The sequence below is a fragment of the Limulus polyphemus genome, unplaced genomic scaffold (genome assembly GCF_000517525.1).
Source record: "Limulus polyphemus unplaced genomic scaffold, Limulus_polyphemus-2.1.2 Scaffold4259, whole genome shotgun sequence".
NCBI classification, from domain to species: Eukaryota; Metazoa; Arthropoda; class Merostomata; order Xiphosura; family Limulidae; genus Limulus; species Limulus polyphemus.
The window spans coordinates 28,618-39,198 of NW_013669869.1; the positions used below are offsets into that span (position 1 = coordinate 28,618).

At 32.4% G+C, this 10,581-nt stretch overlaps 1 protein-coding gene across 4 annotated transcripts in view; it reads right to left on the reverse strand.

The window, feature by feature from the left end:
• Nucleotides 1–10,581, reverse strand: part of LOC106470868 (Bardet-Biedl syndrome 2 protein homolog) — a 34,533-nt gene that overhangs the window by 7,124 nt on the left and 16,828 nt on the right. For all 4 annotated transcript variants that reach the window (XM_022399511.1, XM_022399509.1, XM_022399510.1 and 1 more), the window contains exons 11-17: nucleotides 9,093–9,149; nucleotides 8,659–8,756; nucleotides 6,904–7,011; nucleotides 4,916–5,051; nucleotides 4,305–4,433; nucleotides 2,265–2,402; nucleotides 224–336 (exon numbers count right to left, since the gene is read on the reverse strand). In XM_022399511.1, coding sequence (XP_022255219.1) covers nucleotides 224–336; nucleotides 2,265–2,402; nucleotides 4,305–4,433; nucleotides 4,916–5,051; nucleotides 6,904–7,011; nucleotides 8,659–8,756; nucleotides 9,093–9,149 — 779 coding nt within the window. The remainder of the gene's footprint in view (nucleotides 1–223; nucleotides 337–2,264; nucleotides 2,403–4,304; nucleotides 4,434–4,915; nucleotides 5,052–6,903; nucleotides 7,012–8,658; nucleotides 8,757–9,092; nucleotides 9,150–10,581) is intronic.

A 10,581-nucleotide genomic window follows, 5' to 3' on the forward strand; every position in this document is an offset into this window, starting at 1 on the left:
TAACAGTTTGAATGCGAGTCAACAAACGCAATGACACGACCTTTGACGATAGGGTTAAGGAAGTGGAGAGAAACACGTTTTGTCAGAATGATTGAAATAGTTTAAGTACAGAACATCTGTATTTCCTTTCTTTCAATATTTATCTATCTACATGTTGTTTGCACAGTTTTTTACTGCAGAATATTTATGTTGAAATGGGTATCACAAATAACCGTACACTTACAAGTCGCCCATTAACCGCGAATCCTCCGCACGGATGACCAAGCTTCGAATGACACCAGAGTTGTCTGCCATGTCAGCTGATAAACGCTGTCGTACTGACTGGAGTTCTTCTACCTAAAGGACAATATACCTTGTAGTTAACAATGTGGCCACACAATTAGTCTCAGCATCTTCACTTCTTGAACTAAACATTCAAACAATGAACCTTATACAGAGGTTAAGTACTTTATATTAAAACCATTTTTGGATTTCACCACATCATCACAATCCAACTAGTTATGTTCCATCTGATAACCATACATTTTTACAACATTCCAGCAGCACAGATGCCACTACAAACTGATTTGTTGTAAAACTGTCATGTCCAAAACACAACACTCCTCCCTGCATGCTTTACATAATTCATCTAGTGTACCAGGATGACGGTTTCCCTTGTGACTTGCCAATTTTCATATCCAAATTTTTTTTAATATAACACACTTAACCCTCCAAGAGATTGTACAAGTCCCATTATCTACGTGTGGAACTGATGCTTTTGTTTGTTTCAGACTTCCTTGTGCAAAGCTATATAAAAGATTATTTGTGCACAGCCATCCTTAATTTTGAACTAATAGAGTAGAGAACAAACAGCTAGTTAATAGCACCCACTACCAACTCTTGGGCTACTTTTGTGCAACTGAATAGATTTGACTGTCACTCTTTTAATGCATCTATTGCTTCAAAGTGTAGCAACAAGCTGTAAACTATGAACCCTCAAATACACAGTATGGGCACATTAGCCACTAGATCTTGCCTGGTTCTTTCATCCAATAATATCCACGGGCATGTAGAGATGTAATGGATAAACTAAAAACTGTTTACACAAACTTCTTCCATGTCAAGTTTTCCACAAGTTGACAGCTGAAATTGCTAGCACTGATGCTGATTTATGCGAAACACTTTACGTTGTCAAATTTTACATGATGGTTTTTTTTTATATTTCACAACAAAGTTACCCACTCTTTTATCACACCTATTAAACAACCTGGTATTGGTCCTGAATAATGTTACGTCAAAATAAATATATCGGAAAAAAAGCATATATTGGTATGTTTTAGTGTAAGTGTAACAAACAATTAAAACAGAAAAACACTGATATTATCTTTAACTCATGACCTCACATACACTTGAGAACAAGTCTTAAATTAATTAGAAAAGTTTAAAATTCTTCCCAGGAGATATTTCCAAACTTACGGTGTTAGTTTCAACTTTACGACTCACTGTATAACATTCATTGAGTAACTAGGTAGTTATATGTATCGTGTTTCTCGCTGTGTTTTACTCACTACAGTAAATCTATCTTTATACAGGATTTGAAGAATATTTAGCACTGATGCTAATAATTAGTTCTTATGAATTATTTAGCAGACAAGCTGTTTAGGATTGCAAAAATAAATATGAAAAGCAACTTATCAGTCCATTCCCCCACTTCTTACAGATGTATATCATTTCTCAACCCTTCTCAGTGACCTCGGACCAGAGCAAATTCCACCATACGTTTGGCACGCTTGCTCGGGTACAACAGACAAGTGTCATGAGGTTGTTGTTGTTTTTTTCTCGTACAGACATCCCTGAGTGGTAACTATAGAAGTAATTGTGGATAACGGAAGAGTTTTATTGGTACATTGGGGTCTCTATGAATTATCGAGGGGGTTTTTTGAACCCCCAAGGAACTTAGGTATTTTATACTAGTTTCTTTAATGACTCCTTTTTTTGATAATTCTCTTAAGGCATCTAAATATGTTTAATGCCTCGTATTTCTTTAAATTTAATTAAGAGTTGTAGAACAAATATTAAAAACTGCAGTTTAAGGTTTTTTGAAAATGGGTTAGCTTATAAAATTACACTGTTTTTATGTATTTTATGAATGTTAACAATGATATAAATCTTTGCTATGACTAAAGACTGATGTATAAACTTTATATCATATTAACAACCATCGTGCAACAAATAAACCTTACTCACACAAGATTAACCGTTAAAATAGTGACATAAATTTTCACCTTTGTTAACAGGTTGCTAAGATTTTCCATTTCTTGAGAAAACTCGGCTGTTACAGCCAGATCTTCGAGGTTAAGAAACTGTGACATTGACTGAATGACTTCACCAGCTACTTCCATATCTTCAGTTTTGATGGTAACCTGTCCAAAAAAAATAGAGAAACTTTCATCTGCATTAACAAAAATGTACATATTTATCAAGAAAAAATATCTACCTGGTTGTGGACAGATTTGATAAAAACATCTACCTGGTTGTGGACAGATTTGATAAAAATATCTACCTGTTTGTGGACAGATTTGATAAAAATATCTACCTGGTTGTGGTCAGATTTTAAAAACATCTACCTGGTTGTGGACAGATTTGATAAAAACATCTACCTGGTTGTGGTCAGATTTGACAAAAACATCTACCTGGTTGTGGACAGATTTGATAAAAACATCTACCTGGTTGTGGACAGATTTGACAAAAACATCTACCTGGTTGTGGACAGATTTGATAAAAATATCTACCTGATTGTGTACAGATTTGATAAAAACATCTACCTGATTGTGGACAGATTTGATAAAAATATCTACCTGATTGTGTACAGATTTGATAAAAATATCTACCTGGTTGTGTACAGATTTGATAAAAACATCTACCTGATTGTGGACAGATTTGATAAAAATATCTACCTGATTGTGTACAGATTTGATAAAAATATCTACCTGGTCAAACTAGACAGATCTGGCTCACTACATCTATATATGATGTAAAATATCCAAACAAACTAGACAGATCTGGCTCACTACATCTATATACGATGTAAAATATCCAAACAAACTAGACAGATCTGGCTCACTACATCTATATATGATGTAAAATACCCAAGCAAGCTAGATGAAAAAGTTCTTGGATTACATATTGTAATTACATGTAGAACCTAAAACTAACGTCCAAGAAGTACGGTAAAAGAAGTGATAAATATAAATGTCTAAATAATTCCATAATGGGCTTAGGAGGAGAGAAAAAAAAACAATTTAAAGGTAGGGATCAAACCACTTAAAATCCATTCTTACGTAATTATGACCAGCTGAACAATTAGTTTTCTCCTAAAGAGTAATTTGTTTTATTAACCTTGAATGCACAGCAGCTTTGGGAGTTAAGTAATAGCATGTAAAAACATCAGGTTTATTCTGTCCACCAAAAAATCATGAAAATATAAACAATCTAAAAATCAATCTTTCTTTGAATTTGCTTTTTCTCCTACCTGTGAATCGAAACCAAATATTATGAAAGTATATTACAGTGTATGTAGTTTTTTTTCAATAATAATAATGGTATTTTTAACTTGAATAGTTTCTCATGGGCTATATTTCAGCTATCGAAATCTCCAATTGATAAGTATGCACCAAAGAAAAACGTAAACCAATCGACACCACTTGCTGCCTATTATATACGTACTCTCAACTCAACAGTTCCTACAACTGAAAGTGTGGAGCATGTTCAATGGCATACTGTGGCTTTAACCTTGGACTTTCCAATCTCCAGCCCACCACGCTAAACTTGAGACTAATTTAGCCATTTAAATCTCCAATTTATAAGTATGCACCAAAGAAAAACGTAAACCAATCGACACCACTTGCTGTCTATTATATACGTACTCTCAACTCAACAGTTCCCACAACTGAAAGTGTGGAGCATGTTCAATGGCATACTGTGGCTTTAACCTTGAACTTTCCAATCTCCAGCCCACCACGCTAAACTTGAGACTAATTTGGCCTTTCGTACGATGAATAGTCAATGAACCAGAACTAAATATAACCGATGTTTCGCATAAAATATCTAAATATTCCAAAACTGTGACATTTTTCTTCAGTAATAAATATTAAGTACAGTGAATCATTCATGTAGAACTGAGTCGAAGATTTTATAAGATTAAAGCAAGTTTTCTGGTCACAAGAGTATGGCACTAAAACGTCAAATGAAATATAACATCAGCGTTATTAACGTATTTCTCTTACCAGTATGAAATAACCTACTTATGTATGTTTAACTCTCACCTGACCACCTGTGTCCATATTTATAACTAGCAGCTGGGATGTACGAAGAGAAAGAAAGGTGACATGAAGTTTCCCTTTGACCTCCAGATCTTCGAGCAAGAGAAAGTTCTGGTTGATCCACATGACAACCTGAAAATGAGAAACATTATTCATAGAAATTCAACACATATATAAAACTAAACAAGTCAAATTCTTAGCTTCTAAAATTTCGTAATTTTTTTTTCTATGTCATGATACATATTTTTCTGAGAATATTACTGAGCTTATTTCTAAAAAAACAAAAACTACCTTCATTGCAATTAACAAAACAGAGAAAACTTCATTCAGTTTTTCATGAATTTCCAAGTTCCCATAAAAACTTCAAAACAATATTAAAACAAAATATTTTTATCACAAATTTTAGGACTACATGTTTTACCAGCTTTCAGAATTTAAACTGTAACTTTACAATATTAAAATTACAGAAACTTTTGAGCACTTGTAAAAAATTAACATCTAAAAAGATCAAATTATAATTTTCAATGGTTCTGTGTAGGATGAGGTATAGAAAATTAAGGATTAATCAATACATATTAAAAAAAAACTCATGAAAGGATTCATAATTATCCTACCCTTGGTATTCTATCATTGACAACGAAAGTGACTGTGCTCCGAGGTTCTTCCAACTTTGTTTCATTTTCTGTACACAGAGCATACATAGCAAAGCGTGGGAGTTGGCGGGTAAGTTCAAAAATATGGTAGTGCATACTATAAGGTAAAAAACAAATTAAAAACTGATATTAAAAGATCTAACCATATATGTATGACGGGGTCAGAGTGTGTATGTCATGACCTTTTACAGAATTACACTTAAAATTTAATTAAACAATTTTGCTATTAATGTATGTCAATAAAGTTAGCATCAAAACATAGTTTATAATTCAAATTTTAATATTAAAAAAATTTATAAATTCGTACGTTTCAATGTCACATGGCACATCCGGCTTTGATTTCTCCTTTTTAGAATATTTTATAATCATAAATAGGCTGCTGAGGCTTACAACCGATTAGAAATACAAACTACACATAATGTCAAGAAAGAATATAACATTTGAGCATCTTAACTTCTTGACGATATCAATAAATTAGTATAACTCCATAAAGAACCCCTTCCAATTTTCATGCTATTTATCACTAAACTTGTCTTATGGACACGTTTATAACCAATAAAAGAGTACATTATAATGTACAGGAACCTGTTTATATTTGATAGTTAAAGACGATAGCTTGCAAGAAAAGCTTGATGTGTACTTAGTAAAATCCTTGCTCCTATCAGTAATGGAATTTTTAAAATATCTATAGTTAGAAAGTGGAATTAGTTAAAGTAATTTTGGGACATTTGGTTCTAGTGCCTGATATATTTTTCTAGTATCAATACCTAAAGTAAATGTTATACTTATTGTCGTTGTTTCAAATAAAAGTACCTATAATATAAAAATTAAGTTTCATGAGCTTATAAACTTGAGCTCACTCAAGCTTGTGTGCTTAAACAATGTTAAACTTATTGGTGTATTTACATTATCTATGGGTGAGAAATAGATATTGATCCTTGCTGTGATTCATTACTTCTCATGGAGTTAAAACAGCTTCCCAAGAACACAGTCCAGCAGTAAAACAATAGAACAGATGGGAAAAGTTTAACAATTTAATTTGTGAAGATACTTCAATTGAAGGTCTGGCAACAATTGATGTATTCAATGAAGAAGTAAGGTATTACTTATTATGTTTCAACTCTTTATTTCACTGTAAATTGATGAATTTCTTACAATTGGTGTTGGGGTAGAGGAAATAACAGATAAAAATATAAAGTTTTGATATTCATTTAGGAATTTCCAGGAGTTATGCAAGTGAAATATGACAACTTTAAGATGAAATTAAGAAATTTATTCTTAGCATGAGAATAACCTAATACTCTCACTGGCTCAGTAAAGACTTTATAGATTTACAGAAAAATCTTTAGTAAAAATAATTCATTAAAAAATCAAATGGTTTTTTTTTTTTATAGAACAGAATTTTGTTTACTAAAAGCTTGCCAACTTTCATGAAGATACACGAAGTATATTCAGAGTTATATTTACAATTTATATACTTGAGATCTACTGCACTAGCTGTCTCCTATTAAGAGGTGATATATTAGAGGGAAGGCAGCTAGTCAACACCATCAACTTTCAGACTACTCTTTATCAACAAAAAGTGGGATTGACCATAACATCCTCACGACCGAAAGGGCGAGTATGTTTCATGGTGGGATTCAAACCCGTGACTTGTAGATTACGAGTCGAGTATCATAATCGTCAGTCTATTCAGAGTTATGGTATGCATAGTTTCACACTTACAAGCTGGATTAAAATTTAGGAAAAAAAAAAGAGTTAAAAAGACAGTAATCTAAAACCATGCATTTTTTTAAACTCTACTAAACAATAATAAAAAGAATCATAAAATCTTTTCATACTGATTAAGTTAACCTTACTGATGAGGTGTTTCTACATTACAATCACAGTTTCTTCTAACGAAAACCATATCACATTAAACATCATCAACATATTTCTGAATGTCTCACCTTCCTTTATAGCCAACCATGGCCTTAATATGAAGATCTATCGGAACATCCTTTGGTGGAAACAGAGGAATTCTTAGGCTGGAGTTCAGCTGACTCTCCTTTGGGTGGCTGGAATCAGATAAAATTTCCAATCAACAAACAGAATAAGTCACCAAAAACTCGAAGAAAGTACCGAGCAACAGAGTTACCGGATGTTTCAGATACCGCCTAAATAACCGTACACGTGCTGTATGTTTAATGGAAATCAAATATTGAAACTTTAATCATATTCAAAAATTAAACCAGGAAAATATAACTGGTTAATAACCAGAAACTACTTGATCTCAGTTAGTTTAATCTAGTTGTAAAATTAATAGATATATTAGAGGAACTATAAAACCAACATCATAGGTCTACTTGTCTAGATATATATAACAGGAACTATAAAACCAACATCATAGGTCTACTTGTTTAGATGTATATAACAGGAACTATATAACCAACATCATAGGTCTACTTGTTTAGATATATATAACAGGAACTATAAAACCAACATCACAGGTCTACTTGTTTAGATGTATATAACAGGAACTATAAAACTAACATCATAGGTCTACTTGTTTAGATGTATATAACAGGAACTATAAAACCAACATCATAGGTCTACTTGTTTAGATGTATATAACAGGAACTATATAACCAACATCATAGGTCTACTTGTCTAGATATATATAACAGGAACTATAAAACCTGAAATTGTATATACCATTGATAAATAACACATGTAAAAATAAAAAATAAATTATGAGTATACTCTAAAATATTTGACAAAGAAAGACTTTTCTTAAACCCTTGTATCCAAGATTCAAATGTATTGCACATGTTTTGATACAAAGATCAGTAAATGTTCACAGTAAATTTTATAAACACATTTTGCAGAGTTCTTGGCTACGTATTTTTTTATTAATCAGATAGTTGTGGAAAGTTAAACAAGGGTTATCTGTGCTAGATGCCCCTAATGTTGAGCTGATAGACTAAGAGGGAGGGCAGCTAATCAACAGCACCCACTGTCCACATATGGGTTACTCTAACTGAATAGTAGTATTTGACTGCCACTCGTACAACACACCCACTGACTCACATTATGGAGCATATTTATTTTATTTATTTAATCTTTAAGAATGGGATACAAACCGAGGACACTCTAAATAGGCCACGGCCAGCCCATAAGTTAAAAAAATTAACTGCTGCATATAAAGACTATCAGACAAAGAAATATGATTTTATAACATACTTCATTGACTTATTTTAAACATACTGGTGAACAGTTTTTACGCCATTTTGTTTTATACATTTTTTTTTTAAATGTTTGAGGACATTACCTAAAATTCTAACAGCAGTTTATTTTGAACGTGAACAAGAAAAACAAATTCAGTTTTCTATAGCTATATCAATCTAGAAATTCTCTAATTTTCCACCAACATTAGTAACTGATTTGTTACAATATTTGTGAGACATAATAAACACTTGTATACAACAATTGCTACCATTTATAAAGTAACACCGGTTTCTTTGACATTCCTTCGCTAAGTAACTGAACATATGATTTCTTGTTAAGAATTCTGACTAAGGAATGCATTATTTCATCGACTTTTACAAGTGAACAAGTACTTTTAAACCAAACGTTACATCACGCATCAAGATATAACACTTTTATACAATAAACAAATATTTTTACCTTTCGTGATATTTCATTGGGGAAATTGTGACACTTACATTACGTGACACTCTCCGTCAAATATGCCCTCTGCAAAAATCAACACTGTTCTGATAATGGTGTTATTGGTAGTTTGGAGAGCAACTTCAACATGAGCCTGTAATATGATCATAACGAGGCTACAGTTGTTTATAAATTAAATAAATAATTGTGTTAAGATTATTACATATGTTGATGAATTATGTAGGATTAACACTTTTTGGTTATTTCAGTATCACTTAGCTACAAGGAGATATGTCTATTATCTAACTGTCATTTGATGTAAGCCTAAAACCGAACTTTATAGATTTTGTGTGGAAAATATTGAAGTATTAAAATGTATCTCAAATGAATAATTTTCCTCAATTTTTTTCTAGAATGGTAACTTCCACTCCTGTTATTATAATTATGCATTTCAAGACATCAAAATAAAAAAAAGGATTATGCTACTTACTGGCGTTTTTCCAGATCCCATACTAATAGCCAATCCTGTTTTAAGTTGAGTGTTGGCCTATACATAAGAAAAATCATGATTGAAGTTAAATTCTTAAAAATATCTGTAGTGAACATTATATATTAAACTTCAAATGTAGAGCTTACTTATTTAACACAAAGTAAATGTTTGGGAATGTAAGAAACAATCAGATGTTCTTCAAGGTAAATTAAAAGACTATTCCTCACCGAGTTTAAGAAAACTTTCTTACCATCACAAAAATCGTACTTCAACCAATTGTAATCTAAGATCCACTTCACAATGAATGTCCAATGTTAGCAAGAATCAAATTTGTTCTTTAAATGAAAGAAGAGTACCTGTGTTATTATTATAACACATAATAAAGTGTTCAGCACATTATTAGCTGCCGATAAAAATGAAATATCTCTTGATTTGTTTTGAATTTCGTGCAAAGCTACACGAGGGCTATCTGTGCTAGCCGTCCCTAATTTAGCAGCGTAAGACTAGAGGAAAGGCAGCTAGTCATCACCACACACCGCCAATTCTTGGGCTATTCTTTTACCAACGAATAGTGGAATTGACCATCACATTATAATGCCCCCACGGCTGAAAGGGCGAGCATGTTTGGTGCGACGGGGATTCGCCCCCGCGACCCTCAAATTGCGAGTCGAGTGCCCTAACCACCTGGCCATGCCGGGCATTCTCTTGATTTGTGCATTGTAGATTTTCTTTTTTGATGGTGGCAAAAAAGTTTTTAAATACTTAACTGACTTTAAAGTAATTTGTGTAAGTAGCAGAAAGACTTACTAAACCTTAAACTCTTGAATAACTATCAAACCCAGCAAACTATATAAGATAAAAAAAATACAGTAGTAGCTTAAAAGTTAAAAATTAATTCTGTTACCTACTGAACAGTTATTACAAGTACATACTACATTAATGTTTGTTTCATTTTTCTAAATGATCCTACAGTTTTCTTTGCAAAGTTAAAATTTCAGTTATCTTTTCAATAGAATAATTTGAGTTTAATTTCCTGAGTAGTTTTGACATGAGAAACAAAAAATGGTTCTTAAGTTAATTTGGAAAAAAAAATCAAAACAGTTTTCAATACAAAATAACGAAGAGCTATTCCATACTGGTCATTCTCTTGGTGAATTATTCAAAAGAAGACAATAACGAGCCACAACTTACTGGAATAACACCATACTGGTCATTCTCTTGGTGAATTATTCAAAAGAAGACAATAACGAACCACAACTTACTGGAATAACACCATACTGGTCATTCTCTTGGTGAATTATTCAAAAGAAGACAATAACGAACCACAACTTACTGGAATAACACCGTACTGGTCATTCTACTTGGTGAATTATTCAAAAGTAAGACAATAACGAACCACAACTTACTGGAATAACACCATACTGTCATTCTCTTGACTTGCTTTTACAGGTCCTCTGAGTCCAGCACTCCAACACGGCATTTCTTACAT